General features: G+C 59.9%; 1 protein-coding gene across 1 annotated transcript; it reads left to right on the top strand.

The window, feature by feature from the left end:
* Nucleotides 1–4,023: 4,023 nt before the first annotated feature.
* Nucleotides 4,024–17,461, top strand: TNFAIP2 (TNF alpha induced protein 2). Its single transcript, XM_066342622.1, has 12 exons — nt 4,024–4,095; nt 6,918–7,278; nt 7,646–8,276; nt 10,328–10,442; nt 10,610–10,732; nt 10,931–11,031; nt 11,606–11,704; nt 12,295–12,406; nt 13,271–13,393; nt 13,626–13,781; nt 13,924–14,045; nt 15,765–17,461. The coding sequence occupies exons 2-12, from the start codon at nt 6,933–6,935 to the stop codon at nt 15,904–15,906; spliced, it is 2,070 nt and encodes a 689-aa protein (XP_066198719.1). The 5' UTR covers nt 4,024–4,095; nt 6,918–6,932; the 3' UTR covers nt 15,907–17,461.
* The last annotated feature ends 2,266 nt before the right edge of the window (nt 17,462–19,727 follow it).

The following is a 19,727-nucleotide window of genomic DNA, read 5'->3' as shown; positions in this document are numbered from 1 at the left end:
AATTCTGCTCTCCACTTTCCCCCTCTTCCTGGCATCCGCTCCCCAGCAAGACTCTCAGTCTCAAGACGGCACAAAGGGAGGACCAGTCGTCACACACAACCCTGTGCCGCAGGGCTGCCACAGAATGTGAGGGTGTAGACTCAATTCATGACAAGGTTCTGAAGTATTGGGATTTTTTTTCTCTCTCTCTCAAAGATGAAAACAAAGTGGAAGGCAATAGAAACTTCTTTCTGCACCTGCATTTCCACATTGATCAACACCAGGGCGAAGAAATGTTTAGTAGGACTCCTGATTCCACTGACTGGCACAGGACTGGACTTATTATGCCTCAGTTTCCTCCATCTGCGAAAAGGGGATAATTGAGGAGTACCCACTTCAAAGGAGTTTTCTGATGAAAACAGTCAATGGCGTGCAAAGCACTTAGAACAGAGCCTAGCACCTGTGGAGGTCAACAAAAGTCAGCTGTTTACTCAAAAGACTTGAAAGCAGGGTCCGAGGAGATGTTTGTGCTCCCAGACGCACGGTAGCATTATCCACAGTAGCCAAGAGGGGGCAGCAATCCAAGTGCCCATTGACAGGTGAATGGATAGACAATGCCATATTATTTCGTCTTACAAAGGAAGCAAAGTCTGACGCATGCTACAACATGGATGAGCCTTGGGGACATTGTGCTAAGAGACAGAAGCCAGTCACAAAAGGACAAAGACTGTATGATTCTACTTCTATGAGGTACTCAGAAGAGTCAAATGGATAGAGATGAAAAGTCAGATGGTGGTTGCCAGGGGTTGGGGTGTAGGATGAATTTTTTTTTTGGGGGGGGAGTTAGTGTTGAATGAGTTTCAATTTTGCAAGGCGCAAAAAACATTCTGGAGATGGCGGTTGTGATGGTGGCTGCACAACAGTGTGAATGTACTTAATGCCTCTGAGCTGTGTACTCAAAAGAAAACGGTCCATTTTGCCAGACCTGTGGTGTTGCAGTGGATGAAACATCAACTTGGAATGCTGAGGTCACCGTTTCGAGACCCTGGGCTTGCCTGGTCAGGGCACGTACTATGAGAAGCAACTGGGAGCTGTTGCTTCCTGCTCTTCTCCCCCCTTCTTCTTTCTAAATTTTTTTTTATGGTCTGTTTTGTTATGCATATTTTACCACAGTTTTCTCTCCCTCTTTCTCTCTCTCTCTCTCTTTATTTTTTGTATTTTTTCTGAAGTGAGAAGTACAGAGACAGAGAGACAGACTCCCACATGTGCTCGACCGGGATCCACCCGGCATACCCACCAGGGGGCGATGCTCTGCCCATCTGGGGTGTTGTTCCGTTGCAACAGGAGCCACTCTAGTGCCTGAGGTGGAGGCCATGCAGCCGTCCTCAGTGCCCGGGCCAACTTTGCTCCCATGGAGCCACGGCTGCGGGAGAGGAAGAGAAAGATAGAGAGAAGGGAGAGGGGGAATATGTGGCCTGACCAGGAATTGAACCCAGGACATCCTCACGCCCTGCTGACACTCGACCACTGAGCCAACTGGCCAGGGCCTTCTCATTTTTTAATTGATTGATTTGAGAGAAAGAGAAACGTTCATTTTGTTGTTCCATTTAGTTGTGCACTACTCATTGGTTGCTTCCCATATGTGCCTGGATCAGGGATCGAACCCGCAACCTTGGTGTCTCAGGATGATGCTCTGACCCAACTGAGCTAACTAGCCAGGGCCTTACTACAGAATTTAATAAAAGTCAGCTGTCGCTTCTGAGCAGAGGGAAGGGAGGCAGAGTCATATGGGTGCGGTGCCATGTGTGCATGTGGGTGGGGGGAGCAAGGCCCCGCATTGCACACCATGGCTCCTGACCAGGTGCTGGCACACCTGCCCTCTGGGCTTGCCTGTGGGTCTTTGTCAGGCTGCTCCTGCCTACTGCCTTCCCTGCCAGGTGGAGCCAGCCGGCTGCCCCGTGGGGAACAGGATAGCAGCTGGCCAGGCACACTCCCACCCAGCATCTGATGTTCCTTTCCTGCTGAGGGTGAAATTTTTGGCTAGCCTGTGGCTGGCTCTCCCTGGAAGTCTCTTGCCTCTTGGGGTCAGTTTCCTCATATGTCAGACGGGTAAGAATAGCTCCTGTCCTGTCAGCCCTCTCCCCTGCCCCAGCTGTCATCCCATGGCCCTCTATGCAACCCCATTCTCAGAGGATTTTCCTTGCATTGGGCTTTGCACATACATGCCCTTGACCCTCAGGAAGTGACTGGTGCCACAAACAGGGGCAAGGCAGCTTTTCCGTCCCCCTGGCCCTGGATGCTGCTCTGGTGAAGCCATAAAGAGGGGGTGCAGGTAGCCTGGGCAGCCTGAGACCAGGTTTGGCCACTCAGTATTTGCCCTGCAAAGTGTCATGCGTGCCCCTGCTGATCAGGATCTGGGCTCTGCGGGGGCCTGTGGGCTAGGAAGCCTCCCCCTCCTCTCATGACCCAGAAAGCCTCAGAAAGTTTCCCAATCTGTTTGGAGTTAAGACTGGAGGCCTGACACAGGGGAAACCACCACTTGCACAATGAGGCCACAGCAGGCAGCGAGCCAGGACCCCTTTAGTTCATCCCGATGGCCTCTGTCCGGCTGGTGAACTTGGTGGGGGGAGCGACTGGCCTTTAGTCTTCCCTCTCATCTGTGGAGCAGATGGAATGACCCTCCCAGACCCAGGGCATGGTGACTCTGTTGGAGCATCTGGAAAACATCATCCCCCAGGCCTGAGAGAGGGAAGAGGTGGCATCTGAAACTTCCCTCTCCCTCTCCCCTCAAGCCTTCCAGGGACAGGATCAATGTCCAAACCCCAATCTGGCACTTGATCACCAGTCCCAAAGAGGAAGAGGAAGTTCTCCGTCCCAAGGGGCAATCCCAGCACCACCACTACCCCGTGGACCCTGCCATCCCTCCTACCCCTCCCAAAGCCATAGGGGGAGTGGGCAACGGGGGGGGGGGGGGGTGGCAGGGAGCAAACGAAAGGGAGGGAGGAGCAGCAGGTCCAGCAAGAGGGAAGCTGGTGCTCAGTGGGGAAATTCCTGAATGACTAGGTCCTTTCCAGAGGGCAGGAATTCCTGGGATGTGAGATAGTTAAGGGGGTGAGCTGCTGGGGGGCATCCTTTACCAGCACCCTCTCTCTCCACCCATAACAGACTCAGAGAAACAGGGCTTCGAAGGGGAAACTGAGGCCCAGATAGGGGTGTGACCCGTCTGGCCACACCAAGTAAGGACAGAGCTGGGCTGAGCGATGGTGTAGCCTGAGCTGCGGGGTCCCTCCCGGCCTAGCCCGGGACCCAGAAAGGGAAAGTGCTTCCACGGAGTTCTTCAGGCTGAATTCCTACTCTGCCATTACTGCATAAAGGCCCCCAGTACAAGGGCTCTGTCATAGCTGACCACCCCTGCAGCATGCTCCCCTTCGGGCACCTCCTCCAGGAAGGCCTCCTTCCTCTGTCTCGATGAGGCCACAGGGATACCCAAGGTGGGGAAAGGCTCTCCACAGTGTAGCTGAGGGCATTAGGGTGGGAACGCCCCGGCACTCCGCGGTGGGGGGAGGGGAGAAAGGCTCTCCACAGTGTGGTGGAGGGCATTAGGGTGGGACCGTCCTGGCACCCCGTGGGGTGGGGAGAGCGCCCCCTGAGCCAGGCGAGTCCTGGCTCTGTGACGAGGAAACGTGGTCCTGAGCGCCGAGGCCCCTTCCAGTCAGCCAATCAGAAGCCGTCGTGGGACAATGGGTGCAGGGCCAGACGGACGCTGGCCCGCCCTGGGTGAGGGTCCCAGCGTCCCAAATACCCGGGTGATGCTCTGCCAGTCGCACCACCCTGCACCCACCACCCCGCCCCGGCTGGTGGGAGGTAGTGACGCGCCCCCCACCCACCTACCCACACACACACTCTGCAGCTGGGCAGACGCAGCACCGCCTTGGGGGGCACGCACCACCCGGAACACAGGATACAGCAACCCCATCACCTCGCTCTCCTTGGCCTCCGCCCGTGGGTTTTCCGCGGTTGCTGTAGGCGGGGCGGGGCGGGACAGCGGGGGCGGAGTCGAAGACTTTTTCAGGCAGCGCCGGGCTCTGTGGGGACAGCAGCAGCCCGGCCGACACAGTAAGTGACCTCTGTCCTCCGGGCGTCCGTCCCCACGGCTCCGCGCGGCTGCCGGTTCGTCCGATGCCCAGTCCCCGGCCGGATCCTCCGAGGGAACCGGCGGCGCGGCGGAGGGGGCCACGGGGGCGGATGATCCAAGGGCCCCAGGGATCCGGCAGCCCCAGGACTAGGGAAACTGAGGCCCCCTGTCCCAAGCAGCTGCGCGTGGGGGGCGCCTAGGGCCGGGTTTGGCGCTCCCAGCTCGGGCTGGGTCCTGGGAAAGGCAGGGACGGAGGGGCTGTGGGAGAGAGCGCGGGGTCTTCCTTTTGCGGGAGGGAGGCCGATGTCCAAGAGCAAGTCACTGCTGCTGTGTCTGGGCGTCCCCAGTGGGCGTCCCCGTCTAAGGGGTGGGGATGCCCTCCCTCGCTGCCCAGAGGGGCCCCGCACAGGGGCCATGGGGAAGCTGTGAGGACTGCAGCCCTTACCCCGCAAGGACGCTGAGGGGGCTGGTGTGTCTGAGAAGCAGCTGGGGCTCTGGGTGAATGGCGGGGTGCCACCACTGTTGAGTCACAGGCTGTATCACACAGTATGACTCTGATCAGATCCCTTCTTACCTTTGTGTGCCCAACCAAGGGGCCTGACTTTAGGGAAACGCCTCTCCTGCCCGCCTCTGCTGTGCTGGGTACCAAGGCTGGCCTGGCGAACACAAGGACATGGGGACACGGGACACACACCTTTACTGAGGCCCAGCTAGAAGCCAGCACTTGGCTGTGTGATTTTTACAGCTCTCTGAGAGCCTGGGATAGGCCACGCGGGCTGCAGGGCCTTGAGAAGGAGTGTGTGCTTCAGGCAAGGAGGCAGCAGTGCCACGTGGGGACCTGCTAGACAGAGCAAGGTCCCGAGGTCAAATGACGCCTAGCATGTGTGGGGACCAAGGAGGCAGGGGCCAGCCTGCGGGTCAGGAGGGTCCCCTTCCTCCAACAGGAGGGCAGAGGTGCTCTCTGTCCGAGAGGTGCTCTGAGAGGTGAGACGCAGGGCCAGCACACAGGGCCAGGCTGGCACTGAGCAACCCCAGCCCGCTGGCCAGACCAGTGACACTGGGCTCATGGGCATGAAAATGGAATGGATTAGGAGGGGATACTGGGGCACTGGGTGGGCAGGCAGAAGTGCCAAGTGGCCTTCCATGGAGGGACCTTGATTTGGTGGCTCCCTAGAGCACCCCTGCTTGGTTCTGGAGCAGAACCGCCAGACCAAATGGCATCAGAAGCAACTGTAGGACCCTGCCCAGAGCACCTGGTGAAGCCAAGGAGGGTGGGAAGAGCCCAGGCTTCCTGGACCCCGAGTGGCTCTGGCCAAGCTCTGAGGTCTGGGATGAGCAGCCGGGGGGAAGGGGGGGGGGACAAGGTGGGTGGGCTGAGGGGAGGCATCCAGGGCACTGGAGGGTCGGACAGGCCTAATTTGAGCCTCCACACCCACTGTGTGTCTGGGGCAAGCACGCCTTCCCCATTGTATGCAGTTCCGTTCTTCTTTCTGGATGGCAGGTCATCTTTTGCCTAGCAGGGCTATGGCAGGGGTGAATCAGTCATCATACTGCATGTGTCATGACGTGGTGTATTTACTCTTGGGTGGTAGAGCAGGCGCTATGGTGACGGGTCACCCCAGTTACCAGGAAGGCCTGGCCCTATCGGCTCCCCATTCCCAGCTCTGCCCTGTTTGCTCCCTTGGGGTCAGCCATGTTCCCCTCCACTGATCCTGGCCTTGCTCTGACAATGGTCAAGGTGCTTGGGGGTGCTGCTGGACACAGGGGGTCCTGCCTTTCTAAATGTGGCTTGCAAGAGGATGGGGGGACTCAGAGGCATGTGATGAACTGTTCCAAGCTCAAGCTATTGGCCAAAGGGGCATTTTAAGCCTCCTGGAGCCAGTTTTGTGAGATGCGGAAGATGGCACCCCTCCTGGATGGGAGTGAGGAAGAGATGGGATGGGCACCCAGGACAGGCACAGAAAGTGGGAGCTGTTGTGATAAAGATGTCACCCAGTTTGGGAGCAAGCAGGGAGAAGCAAGAGCTGGAAACCTAGGTTTTTTGTCTAAGTTACTGTGTGATAGCCGACAGCCCTGGGTCTCATTGGGCCCTTGTCCCCACCAGTGTGTGACAAGCTCTCCGAAGTCCTTTCCCATCCAGGGGCACTTGAGGGGGTGGGTGCTATGGTTTCTGTAGACTGAGCCACAAGGCCAGGATAGGGGACTGGCTCTGCTTGCCTCATGGTCCCAGCAGGAGCAGCCATGTTTTTGCTCACAGTGTCCCTTTGTGGCCCCCCGCCAGACAGGACCAGAGGAGAACCGGGCAAGATGAAGGGTGTGACTGGGCTGGGTCTCTGCCTTCGTCCAGCCTTCGGTGCCGCATGACTTTCAGGACCTCTGTTCTTGCTCTGGGCAGTTGGACTGCAGCCCACACTCACTCTGTCTCTCCCCCAGGGTCTTGTGGGATCCAGGGTGCACTCATGCCCTGCAGCCCCCCACCCAGAAAGTGGGCTGTCAAAGAAGCATTTGCCAAAACCAAAGCGAAGGTCCCTTTATCTGGGGAGGGGCTGGAGTGGGGCTTGGCATCCTCAGCTTCTTTCCTTCCTGCTCTCTTGATTCTGGGAGGGGCTAGGGGCTGGAGGGGGCGGGGGAGAAACTGGTGTCCAGGAAGGAAGCTGAGTTGTTGCAGTCCATGTGGACAAGGAGAAGGCCAGAGCCCTGGTGGACATACTGGTGACAACTGACCAAAGACACAGTGCTGCCACCACACCTGTGTGCTGTGACTGCTGACCCTCTCCTTCCCCCTCCCCTTGCCCACCTGCAGGCCAGACCCAAGGGGATGCTGAAGATGATGACCTTCTTCCAAGGCCTTCCCGGCCAGCAGCCTCCGCCGGGGGCCCTTGACTTCCCTGGAAGCCCCCAGAAGCTGCTCTCCTCATCTGAGGCGGAGTCAGAGGCCTCCATGTCGGAGACCTCCTCGGAGGACCTGGTGCCAGCTCTGGAGGCGGAGGCAGGCCCGGAGAGGGATGAGGAAGATGCTGCAAAGAAGAAGAAAAAGACAAAAGGCCTGGCCAACATGTTCAGCATCTTCACTAAAGGAAGGAAGAAGAAGGGCCAGCCCAGCTCCACAGCGCCAGAGGGCAAGCCGGAGTCTGGGCCCGGGCCTGGTAGCCCAATGCCCACAGGTAAGCAGGGGTCCCACATGGGGTTGGAGTCCCCAGTCAGCGCTGGCCAGAGCCTGGCAGGGCTGGGGCTCACCGAGTGCCTGGACGACTCACCCAGGACACAGAGAGGGCGGAACAGCGGGCTTGGAGGTGTCTTCCCTTCTGGCTTTCACCTGCACCCTCTACCTAATCCTGGGGGCTGTGAAGAGGCGGGCTGGGTTTCGGCCGGTCTGGGAACCGACTGGCCTCCCCGAGCACACCATTTCCTCTTCTGGGCGCTCAGCCTCCCGTCCTGCCGGAGCCCTGAGGATGAGCTGTCCCCACCAGCTTGTTCCCCTTGTGCGGCTGGCCGGCCGCACTGACACGCTGTTCCATGTTGTCGTCGCAGTGGAAGAGCTCAAGGCGGACCTGGAGCGCGGGCGGCTGGAGGCGGCGGGGCCGCTGCTGAGGCTGGAGCGGGAGCTGCAGGTGGCCGCGGCGGGCGGCGAGAGCGAGGAAGAGCTGGTGCGGCGCCAGAGCAAGGTGGAGGCGCTGTACGCGCTGCTGCGGGACCAGGTGCTCGGCCCGCTGCGCCGGCCGCTGGAGGCGGCGCCCGAGCGGCTGCGCCAGGCGCTGGCCGTGCTGGCCGAGCAGGAGCGCGAGGACCGGCGCGCGGTGGCCGCGGGGCCCGGGCCCTCGGCGCTGGCGGCCACGCGCCCAAGGGGCTGGCTGCAGCTGTGGCGGCGCGGCGTGGCGCAGGAGGCCGAGGAGCGCCTGGGCCGGCCGCCGGCCGCGGGCGCCGAGGGCCGCTCGGACGCCGAGCGCATCTTCCTGCACATGGGCCGCACCATGAAGGAAGACCTGGAGGCCGTGGTGGAGCGGCTGAAGCCGCTCTTCCCCGCCGAGTTCGGCGTTGTGGCTGCCTACGCCCGGAGCTACCACGAGCATTTCGCGGCCCAGCTGACGGCCATGGCACAGTTTGAGCTGTGTGAGCGCGACACCTACATGCTGCTGGTCTGGGTGCTGAACCTCTACCCCAAGTGAGTGGGCAGGGAGCGCCCCGCTCTGCAGGAGGAGGTGTCGCCGTGGGCGGGGAGGTTTAGCCAGGCCAGGACAGGTTGGCTGAGTCCTGCCCCACGGTCTGCTTTGCCGTCGATATACTTCATTTACCGGACCTCAATCACATACAGAAGTTGGGGAAACTGAGGTTCAGACGGTGGCAGGGACTTCATTCATTCATGAACTGGGCAGGGAATGGGGCAGGTAAGGGCAGTCCAGAGCAAGAAGGGCTGTGGCAGGGGAAGCCAGGGACCATGGGAGCCCAGAGCAGGGGGCCCAACCTGGCCCAGGACAGTCTAGGAAGTCCGCCATGAGGAGGTGTCAAATAGGATTCTGCCTGAAGCAGGATCTGAGGTCCCTGCTCAGGGCAGCTCCCAGTCTGACAGAAGGAAGGGAGTCGAGCAAGGTGGGAAGAAGGCAGAGGGAGGATGGTGCTCCCAACAAGGGGAGGCAGTCACCTTCCATGGCCTGAAGCGGAGCCGTGAGGCATTCTGGGAGCTGTGCAGAGCTTGTCAATGTTTGGATTTATCAGCAGGCCCTGGGGAGCCAGCCCTCCCAGCACAGACAGCAGGGATAGGATGAGCCCACGTGGCCCACTGGAAAGGTCCCTCCGGTGCATGGTTGCCCGTTGAGCCCATAGCCCAGCTGGGTTCTGGCCACTGAGGCCTGGAGGTCCTTGGGTGGGAGGCTGGCTGTGCCAGCAGAGGGTACCTGGGAGCAGTGGGTACAGCCTCAAGCATACATTCCCTGATTTACCCAGACTCTGTGGATCTCTGGGTACAAAGTGGGTGGGGAGAGAGAGCGTGGACTTGCCTGGCACAGGAGGCTAGGGGCTCTGTAAGGGCTGGCCCGGCCCTTGGTGTAAAACCTGCAGGAAGCCTGGAGGAGTTGACGTGGGAGCAGTGTCTGAGGGTCTCGGGGACACATCTGGGTGGCCAGTGGGCTCAGGTGGTGCTGGGAGGTGGGGTCAGCCTCCTGCGGGCTTTGGAGGAAGGGCCCAGTGGGATGGGGGGTGAGGAGTCAGCAGGGAATAGGGAAATAGCACGGGGCAGGGTTTTCGGGAGAAACAGGCCAGCCCGGAGCCAGTTGCTTCTTGTTTGTCCTGACTCACCAGGAAATACTGGGCACGCACACCTGGGCCAGTCTGCCTCTTGTCCCAGTGACTGGGGGTTTTAGCCTGCGGCTCACGGGGTCAGCACAGCAGGAAACGGAGGCCCGTGGACATGGAGCCCTGAGGTGGGGGGTTCAGGGGGGCATTGTTGAGGCCTGTGAGGCCAGAAGTGCAGGCAGCAAAGGACGTGGCACCCAGGTTTCGAAAGGGGCAGCGAGGGCCACTCCTGAGCCTCCTGGCAGACAAAGGCCCCCGAGGAAGTGCCAGGGCTGTGCCATCCCTGGGGGCATGGGACCCTGCAGAGGCACCGGAGGGGTGAGGGGAGCTGCCTCCGCCTCCTCCTTGCAGCCGTGGAGCCCTTTGGGCAGCCCTTCCTGCTCGAGCTGGCCTGAGAAGGAAGGGGGGCACCCAGGGCTGGCGTGCAGGGAGGGGGCGGAGAGCAGGCCGTGGGTCCTGGGGCTGCTGCCGGAGGGAGCTGGGTTTCCTGTGCTGAGAGGGGAGATCAGATCCGCAGGAGGCAAGCCGCTCCTGCCTGCTGGGCCGACGATTGTTGGGGACCAGGACTGGGGACAAGAGGGCAGAAGCGGGCAGGCCAGGGAGGAGGCTCCTGCAACGAGCCAGGCGTGAGATGGCGGTGGCTGGGCATCGGGTCTGGGTGGCTGGGGCTGATCAGTGGGGGAGATGGTTTGAAGTCTGAGTGGATGAGGGAGTGAAGAGAGTAAGAGGAGGAGGCACGGTGATTCCAAGGCATCTGCGCAGATGGGGGACCTGTCATCTGAAACAGAGAAGCAGGGAGGGGAGGCTGGGGGGGCAGACAGTGGAGGTCAGGGTCCACAGGACTCAGGCTGAGGAGGCGGGCACTCGCCTAGGGGTGGTGCTGGGTGGGTGCTTTTCCTCATGCCAGTCTCCCTCTGCCCACAGCGACATCATCAACAGCCCCAAGCTGGCAGGTGAGCTGCAGGGCATCGAGCTGGGGAGCCTCCTGTCCCCCAAGCAGATCCGGCTGCTGGAGGTCACGTTCCTGTCCAATGAGTTGGTGAGTCCAGAGCCAGCGCCAGGGCCGGGGCCGGGGCAAGGGAGGGGCAGGAAGGAAGCGGAGGGGAGGCTCGGGGACAGACAGGACATGGGCAGGGAGCTTGACAGGGACTTCCATATGGGCAGGGCAATGGGCTGCTTGCTATGCCCTGACGCTCCTCCCCCCAGGCCAGCGTGAAGGAGCTAATGACCCGAGCCCTGGAGGTGGAGTCACAGCGCTGGGCCCAGGATGGGGCCCCCCAGAGGCTGGACGGCCACTGCCACAGCGAGCTGGCCATCGACATCATCCAGGTAGCACAGCCCACCCCTCAGGCACACGGACAGCCCACGTGTGGGCAAGCCATGCGCGGTGCAGAGCCCACCCTGTGCATCCCTGGGGGCACACGTGTGTCCACCTCTGAGCCTGCCCCCTGGTTCCAGCACGCTCCCTACCCTGATCCCAGCCCTACTCTAGGTGGGCCCCTGCTCAGATCACTCCCACCCCTGCAGATCCTCTCCCAGGGCCTGGCCAAGGCCGAAAGCATCACACTTGACCTGGGCAGGCAGATAAAGCACATGCTGCTGGTGGAGCTGGCTGCGTTTCTGAGGAGGTGGGTGTGTGTACGGGCAGGCGCAGAGGGGGTCCAGCTGGGCAATCCGAGCTAGACCAGGGCCCCCTCCCGGCCCCTAGAGTGTGTCTGTCATTGTGAGCAGGAGTCCTCTCCCCCTGTACCTGTACAACCCAACTGGGCACTGAGTGTCTCCACTCTGCTTGGCAAAGCTCCCAGCAGAGCACCCTCTGGGGGCAAAGAGGATGCCTCATGAGGGACTGAGACCCTGGCTTCCCCTTCAGGTGACACCCCCAGTCTCCACCCCACAATGCTCTTGGCTGCCTCCCTCCTCTCACCTCTGAGTACTCGTCTGCCCACCATGGCTCCCACCAGAGTCCCAGATGTAGAGGGGGCAGCAGGACCAGAATGGCACCCTATTCAGGAGCTCTGCAGGGCCTGCCCCCACCGGCTCAGGGAGCAAAGCCAGTCACGATGATGCTTAGGGACAGGTGGCGGCCCTGGACTGTTGGGGGGGGGGGGGTGGACCATCCTTGGGAAAAGTGTCCTGTAAACGCAGGGAGGCAGCTTTTGTCCCCGTGTTTGTCCTGAAAGCACCCCCTTCTGCTCTCACCAGCTACCAGCGAGCCTTTGATGAATTTCTGGAGAGGTGCAAACAGCTGAGAAACTACAGGGCCAACATCATGGCCAACATCAACAACTGCCTGTCCTTCCGGTGAGGGCGGCGAGGGCCTGGGGAGGGCTGAGCGGGGAGCAGAGCGAAGGGCCTGCTTGCTGGGGAGAAGAGGTAGCTGGGCGGTGGAGGGTGCGTGCAGAAGGGGGGGTGCAGGCAAGGAGCAGGTCAAGCGCAGATGTGGCGTTAAAAATGAGTAAGGCCCGTGGGGAACCGAGCGGGGCCTGCCGTAGCAGGAAGCATTTAAATGCCGGTGGGACAAGCACTCAGGCAAAGGCCTGGCTGGTTCCTTTATCCTCAGAACAACCCGTGGTGTAGGTAGGTGCAGTAGTTATGTCCATGAAGCAGGTGAGCACACTGAGGTGTGCAGTGACTGAGCCAGGAGCCCTCCGTTAGAGGAGGATGAGGCATGGTTGTGCTGTGTGCTGGGGGTCAGCAGGGTGCGCCCTGCCCGGGGAGTGTGGAGGGGGTGACTTGCCCTGGCTTCCACTGGGAATGGGGAACCGTGGAGGGAGGGTTCTCGACGGAAGAGGTGGTTTAGGAAGAGTCACCGTGGGCTAGTGGGCTGTCTGGGGATGGGGCTGTAGGCTGGGCAGGGCCGGTGTGACTGTCCTGACTCTGTGGCCTTCCAGGACATCCATGGAGCAGAAGTGGCAGACATCCCTGGACCTCCTGGGCCCCCTGAGTGAGCTCAGGAGTCATGGCTTTGACATCCTGCTGCAGAACCTATTTGGGGACCTGAAGGTAGTGGAAGCCTCTTTCCCTGGGGCCCCGGCTGAGCCTAGGGCTGGGGGGACACGAGGAGGGTGGGGAGGGATGGCAGAAGCGAAGACTGACATGTGGAAGGCACCATGTGGGGCGGGTGTAAAGAGGCTGGTGCTGCCTGGGCGAGGGGGCCATGGACGCCTGGACCTCACCCCCACGGCTTTAGCCTGGGGCTAAAGTCAGAAGGGACAAGAAAAGCCTTTTTCTAGGAGGGCACAGAAAAGTTTCAGTACCCCCCGTCCCCTTAGATTCAGCCCAGTCCCCAAGCTTGCACACACCTGGCCTCCTACACCCTCCGGGCCCCACCTGCCCTGTCTGTCCCCACACCTGACTCAGAGCTTGAGGCAGCCACCGATACATCTGCTGGGGCCAAGAAATGCACAGAAAGCCTTGAGTTCCTTTAGCGGTGGGTGAGGCAGGGTCCCTGGGAAAAACTGAGGGGGGGGGGGTCCCTGCCTGACCTCCATGGAGGCCCGCCTTGTCCCAAGTGACCGGAGCTGGAGGCCATGGGTGGCCTGCTGCTGGTGACCCTGGATGACTTGGCACCAAGTCAAGCACAAGGCCTTGTTTATGCAGGAATTTATTTATTTAAGAGAGGGGCTGTGGAACAGGCCTCGGGGCAGGCAGCCTGCTTCGCAGGAGCCACAGCTGGCTGGCCTTGGAGAAGTGTACGCAGACCCAGCCTTCGCTTCCTGTCTGTGACCTGAGTTCTGCCCCGGTTCCCTGGCCCCCGGTCGGCCCCGTGTGTCAGTGTGCACATCTGCGTGTGCGTGTGCGTGTCCGCGGCGGGCAGCCCTTCCTCCGGAGGGCGGGCCCAGACATCCTGCCTCTCTCTCGTCGCAGCCGCTGTTCAAGAGGTTCACGCAGACCCGCTGGGCGGCTTCGGCGCAGACCCTGGAGGAAATCATCTCCGCTGTGGGGAGAAGTCTGCCTGAGTTCTCGGGACTGCACGACTGTTTCCGGGAGGTGAGGAGGTGCCGGGCCGGGGCGGGGGGTGGGGGGAGGCTTGGCAGGGGGTGCAGCCTGGGCACGCATGCTAGCACAGGTGTGTGCACACCCCCACAAACACACACACGTGTATGCACTCCTTTGCTCTGGCATCTGCCCCTCCCTGAACTCCTGGCTTCGAGGTTCAAGGGGGGTGGTGAGCTCCCCATCAGGGGCTGGCTCACACGACCCTGCCCACTGGCCCACACAGGAGCTCATGGAGCTTGTCCACCTGCACCTGGTGAAGGAGTACATTGTGAGACTCAGCAAGCGGCGCCTGGTCCTCAAGACGGTGGAGCAGCAGCAGCAGCTGGCCGAGCGGGTCCTAGACAACGCTGACCGCATCCAGCGCTTCTGCACTGAGAACGTAAGCCCCGGCCACCTGGGTGGGCTGCTCCTGCCCCTCCGGGCCCCTCCAGACCCAATCTGTTCTGATCGGAACCTCTCTGGGCTCCCGGGGGCCCTTCTGGAGAAGGGCCGCTTCCCTCCAACCAGACGTGTGTTTGCAGGGCTCCCCAGCGACCTGGCTGCGCCAAGCTCTGCCCACGCTTGCTGAGATCATTCGCCTGCAAGACCCCAGTGCCATCAAGATCGAGGTGGCCACTTATGCCACCTGGTACCCTGACTTCAGGTGAGAACTGGGCCCCGCAGAATCTGGGCAGTCAGCATGGCCCTGCCGGCCCCACAGTGGTCAGAGCTGGTGCAGCGGCAGTCAGCCCCGTTGAGATGCAGGGAGCTCAGGTCGGGTACCGGCCACCTGATGCAGTCCCGGCAGCTAACTAAGCTTTGCTGAGTGCTGGCTGTGCCGGCTACAGGGATCTTAAGGTGGTTCATTCGTTTGATGCTCACTACAGCCTTACGAGGCAGATGCTTTCCATGCCCGGTGTACACTCGAGACCTCGAGAGCTAGAGGCACGTGTCCAAGGTGACACGGTGAGTCAGTAGTAGAGTTAAGATGACAAATGCAAGCAGTCTGGCTCCACAGTTCATACTCTTAGCCTTTGTGATCCTCAGAAGGGAAACTGAGGCCGGGACACCAGGGATTGGCTAGAGGCCGTGGCAAGTCAGTGATGAAGCTGGGGTCCACCACTCAGCCCAGGGATCCTCGGGGGCCTGGACCTATGGCCTGGGCCCCTGATCCGGAGTGGAGGCCTGGGCCCCTGATCCGGAGTGGAGGCCTGGGCCCCTGATCTGAGTGGAGGCCTAGCTCCTGGCTACCTGAGGATCTTGTGAGCCAGGGAAAGTTTCTCTGGGATGAGTCCTCTGATATGGGAGGGAAAGTTTGAATGGGCCCTGAGTTGGATTGACAGTGTAGCCTAGTCCCTGGCTGATCCACAGCACTCATCCACCTAGCCACCCACTTACCTACACACTCACTCACTTATTCACCCACCCATCCAAGCAGCCATCTCCCCATCTACTCATCTAGCCACCCATCTAGCATCTGGCTGTCTACTCAGCCACCCATCCACATGCCCACCCATCAAGCCACTCGTTCATCTTCTTATTCATCCACCCACCCACCTATGTACACATCCACTCACCTACCCATTTATCCACCCACTCATCCATCCTTCCATTCATCCATCCACTCACCCATTCATCCATCATTCACCCATTCATCCATGTATCCATGTATCCATTCATCCATCATCCACCCCATCCATCCATGCATACACCCATCTATCCATTCATCCATCATACACCCCATCCATCCATGCATACACCCATCTATCCATTCATCCATCATACACCCCATCCATCCATCCATCCATTCATCATCCACCCCATCCATCCATGCATCCATCCGTTGTCCACCCCATTCACCCAACCACCCATCCCACCAACAATTACTGAGTGGTCTGCTAGGTGCTAGGCTCTGCTCTAAGTCCTGGGATGCAATGGAGTACAAGACAGACCAGATCTTAGTTCTCATAGTCTACTGGGGGTTAGCAATAATGAGATAATCAGGCAAAGAAATATAACTGCAAGGTGTAAAGGTTATTTAACCACCAGGAGGTACTGACTTTTGAGATGGGAAAGCTTCCTGGGGGAGGTGACATTTTAGCGGAGACCTAAAGGGAGCTAGCTGGTCATCTCAAGGGCGTGTGGAAGAGCATTCCAGGAGGAACTGCCAGGTAGAGGCCTGGTGTGGGCAGGAGCTGGGTGTGCTCTAGGAATGAGCAGGTGGCCAGTGCCGCTGGAGCTCAGTGGGAGGAGACTGAGGGCCCAGGTGGGCGGAGTTGGCCACAGAATGCTGTGCCTTAGGCCAGAGTCTGGGGAGCTGGGCAAGGGTGTGAGCAAGGGCGTTGGTCACCAGGCTGGACTGACAAGATGTTCTCCTTACCAGCAAGGGACACCTGAGCACCATCTTGGCCATCAAGGGAAACCTGTCAAACAGTGAAGTCAAGAGCATCCGGGGTATCCTGGACGTCAACATGGGGACGCGGGAGCCCTTCAAGTCTCTATTTTCACTTATAAAGGTCGGTTAGCTTTTCCTGAGGCCTGACCTGCTTGGAAGCACCCAGCGAGCATCGGACACATCCCACTTGGGGTGTCACCCCAGTGGGGGGCAGTTCAGATGAGCACTGGCTTCACAGCCCCTCACAAGGTTCCTGCCTTCCGCTGCTGCTTCTGCCCAGCACCGGCCTAGGTGCGGACCCACGGGTGGCTGGAATTGGACCGGCTACAGTTTGTTACCAGTCCGGTGGTGGGGGAGCACCCACCGTGAGGAGCCAGAGAGGCCGCACCTGAGAAATGACAGTTGATTGTGTGTGCGCTCAAGGAGGGACGATGGCTAAGGATCAGAGATCCTGGGTCACCTCCTGTCTGTGGGACCTTTCCCACTCTGCCTCAGAACTGCCCTCCTCGTGGCCGGGTCTGAGTGCCTAGGGCCGAGGTCCAGCCGTACCTGTCCTGTCTCCTTAGCCCAGGGCTGCCGTGAGCCGGGCTCAGCAAGTGTAAAACTGAAGGCAACTGGGAGAGAAGGAGGGAAAGATGAGCTCTCATCTGGGGCCTAGAAAGGGGGTGGGGGTGTTGTTACACGGCAATCTGAGGGCAAGCCAACATCGGAGCCCCCCCCCCCCGCTCCAGATTGCCCCACGACCCCTGCAGCTCAGACCCTGACCCCTCTCTGATTGCCCATGGGCATCCCTTGAGGATGGACCCAGGAGGTGGCTTCATGGGTCCTCTACCTGGAAGCCAGGCTGAGGGCTGGGCAGGGCAAGCCTGACCTCTGACCCCTTTGCTCCTGTATTAGTTTCCTACTGCTGCTGTAACAAATTTTCACCAATTTAGGAACTTAAAACAGGACTGATTTTTTCAGTTCTGGAGGTCAGAGGTCTGATGCGGGTCACTGTGTCCTCGGCAGGCTGCGAGGCCCTCAGGGAGAATTCCTGGCCTTCCACCCTCCCTGCCGCGGCCCCTTCCATCTCAAAGCCTTCTCACATCACAGCATTCTCCCCCCCTGCCTCCCTCTTCCACTTCTCGGGACCCTTGTGATGACCTTTGGGCCACCCAGATAATCCAGGGCCCTCCCCCTCTTGTAAGGTCAGCTGATGAGCAACCTGAACTCCCATTTCACACGGAACCCAGCAGAGTCACAGGTTCCAGAGCTTAGGACCTGGGTGTCTTTGGGGGAGGCCATGACTTTGCCCACCACAGTCTCCACTTGTCCCCTGCCCCTGTAGGGCACCTTGTCCTACCCCAGGGGGACAGGGGTTCAGTGACCCTCCTGGCCTCTGCCCACCCCGTCGGCCCTCTCAGCGTGAGAGGGGGTGGTTCAGACACAGGAGTCGCTCAGCCTCACCCGTGCCACTAAAGGGTCCCGCCGAGGTCCGGCCGGCTCCCTGGGGTCTGTCCCCCTCTTTCCAGGTACGTGGCCGGGGACTGGCCCGTTTCAGTGGTGCACAGAAGCCTCTGTACATGTGTCGGAGTTAGCGTTTGATGTTATTAATGTTATTTTTTGTTTGTATTACTTTGGTAGGCGTTACTCGGGACAGGATCCGGGTTTTTATAGCTTGATATAAAGCTGATTTTGGAAGTGGCTGTGGAGTGACTTATTTGGGGAGCTGGGGTGGGCGTCCGCGGCTCTCTCAGGCTCTCGGAGTCTGGGCGGAACTGTCCTCCTGGCTCTGCGTCAGGTCCCTGGGGAGTCCAGCCCCCCAACACAGCCGGCCCCCCGCTCGCCCGCGAGCGTGAGCTCCGGACGGGCCTGCCTGTGGGGCGCTGCCACTCACTCCACCCTCTGTGCCTCAGTTTCCTCACCTGTAAGGACCTCCCCAGAGTCCTTTCCCGAGGACGATGGGGATGGTGGGTGTTGAGACTCTGGACGATTATTTCAACTCATGCACTAGGGCCCAGTGAGAACTTACTCTCATATTTCTGGATTTGACCTTGGAAGCTACATCTGTGAACAGGGGAGCCCCAAAATCTGTACCGAGATGGCCCCAGCTCACCAGGGAGGGCGTTGCCAGGGTGAAGGGGTCCGTTTGCCCGAGCACATCAAAGCCCAACCAAACACAAACGGGAGTTTGCTTGCAGCCAACAAAGTAAGGATTTATTAAGGAGAGGGCGCCATGCTCTGAGTCCCATGTGGCTCGTGCTCAGAGACCTGGCAAGCCCCCTCCCCCCGCGGCCAGGGAAGGGCGTGGAGGGTCGGTGCATCTGGCCCTGACGTCTGCCATGGCGTAGCTACGTCTGATTTCGCAAGTGTGCTGTTGGTGGGGTCGTTCTGGGGCTGAAACAAAACTGGGGCCTAAGATGTTATCTCTAGTTGGACCAGAACTCTGTCTCTGTAGTCAACAGATCCGAGGCTTTGTTCCCAGCACCCTGGATGCTGACCAGAACCTCATTGTCCTGAGGTCTTAATGATTAAGCGAGGGAGAGGGAGGAGGGGTGAGTCAGGCTGCTGGGTGAGGCCAGTTTGAGTCAAAGGGGGGAAAAAATCCAAAGGCCAGATTTAAGAAGAGAAGGTTGCTGCGTGGTTTCAAGGGGGGTCTCCTCGGCACTCCCATCCTGGCCCAGGATCTGGGGAAGGAAAGAGTGGAAAAGGGGTTAGCTTGACCAGCCCATGCCACAGAGAGGGGTAGGCAAGGGCATCACCTTTGGGGTCTGGGGTCTGTGGGAAAGGCCTGAGTGTCAGCTGCCCAGACCAGGGACAGAGGGGACTGGGTAGGGGAAGAGACCCCCATTCTGGTAAGTTCCACCCGTGGGGCCGATAGGAAGAGGGTCATCTCACAACGAAGTACGGAGCAAGGAGGGAGGGCGACAGCAGCCCCCCTTGTAGGAGACCCTTCTGGGCGCCCCACAGCTGGGCTGGGTCCCCGTCCTCCTGGCACCAGGGCATGTCATTGGCCGGTTGGAGCCCCAAGGGGAGTTGCAGGGAGCACCGAGCAGGGGCCAGGAAGGGAGAGACACGACGCCCCCTCTTCCCCTCAGTACCATCTGGGCCGCAGGGTGGCGAGAGCCCAGGACCAAGGGGATGTTCCTGTGGATGAAAAACGGGGTCACATCTAACCCTGACGAGCTCAGGCAAGGCCTGCATGGTGGCCTTACAAACTCAGAGACCTCAAGCAACCACACAGGATGGTCTGAAATGAAAACTTCTTAATTGCAAGCGGGTCATGGCAGGTAGCCCCCATCCCAGGCCTGCAGCTGCCTGGACAAAGGTCAGCCTTCACCTTACCTGAGCCTGCCTATGGCCTTTGACATCTGGGATGACTGACCTTTGAAATGTCACAGTCATTTCCTTTCCAGACCCCTCAGGGCGCACCCTCCCACCAGAGCAGAGGCCACAGAGCCCCCCACTGTTGTCTTGTCCCCCAGCACCATCTCCATGCGCTGTCGATGTCCACCGTCCGGTCCCCACGTAGCGATGTAGAAGAAGTTACGTGTCTCTCCGTTCTCCTCTTCACCCAGTCCCAGAGATTACCTGCTTTGCATTTGCCCACCTCCCCGATCGACCACCAGCAGAATTTTTGTGACCCCCTTACGTCTCCTGCTTTGATCTGATGTACAGGCTGCGAAACTCATTCTCTGGAGCGTTTTCTCCGTTGAGATTTAGCTTCCTGGGCTTTGTCATCAGTTAGGCTCAATAAACTCAAAAATTCTTACAGGTGTGGATGTCTCTTACCACCACGTTTTAAATCAATGGGGGGGGGGGGCAGGTGTGAACTGACCAAGGGGGTGGATTTAAAGCCAAAAGCCCAGACCTCCAGCCTTGTTACACCGGCTGGGGCAGACCGGAGGAGGGGGGGTCCTCAGAGCACAGGGGGCTGGGACAGACCAGGATGGGGGGTCCTCAGAGCACAGG

The sequence above is a fragment of the Saccopteryx leptura genome, chromosome 6 (genome assembly GCF_036850995.1).
Source record: "Saccopteryx leptura isolate mSacLep1 chromosome 6, mSacLep1_pri_phased_curated, whole genome shotgun sequence".
Taxonomy (NCBI): Eukaryota; Metazoa; Chordata; class Mammalia; order Chiroptera; family Emballonuridae; genus Saccopteryx; species Saccopteryx leptura.
Note: the sequence above shows the minus strand (reverse complement) of the source record. Positions and strands in the feature narration are given on the sequence as shown.

Bases quoted from the DNA above. Each gene is read 5' to 3' on its own strand.
- TNFAIP2 (XM_066342622.1), top strand. From the start codon at position 6,933: ATGCTGAAGATGATGACCTTCTTCCAAGGCCTTCCCGGCCAGCAGCCT. The intron at 8,277-10,327 runs GTGAGTGGGCAG...CTCTGCCCACAG, and splicing joins GTGCTGAACCTCTACCCCAA to CGACATCATCAACAGCCCCA. The intron at 13,394-13,625 runs GTGAGGAGGTGC...TGGCCCACACAG, and splicing joins TGCACGACTGTTTCCGGGAG to GAGCTCATGGAGCTTGTCCA.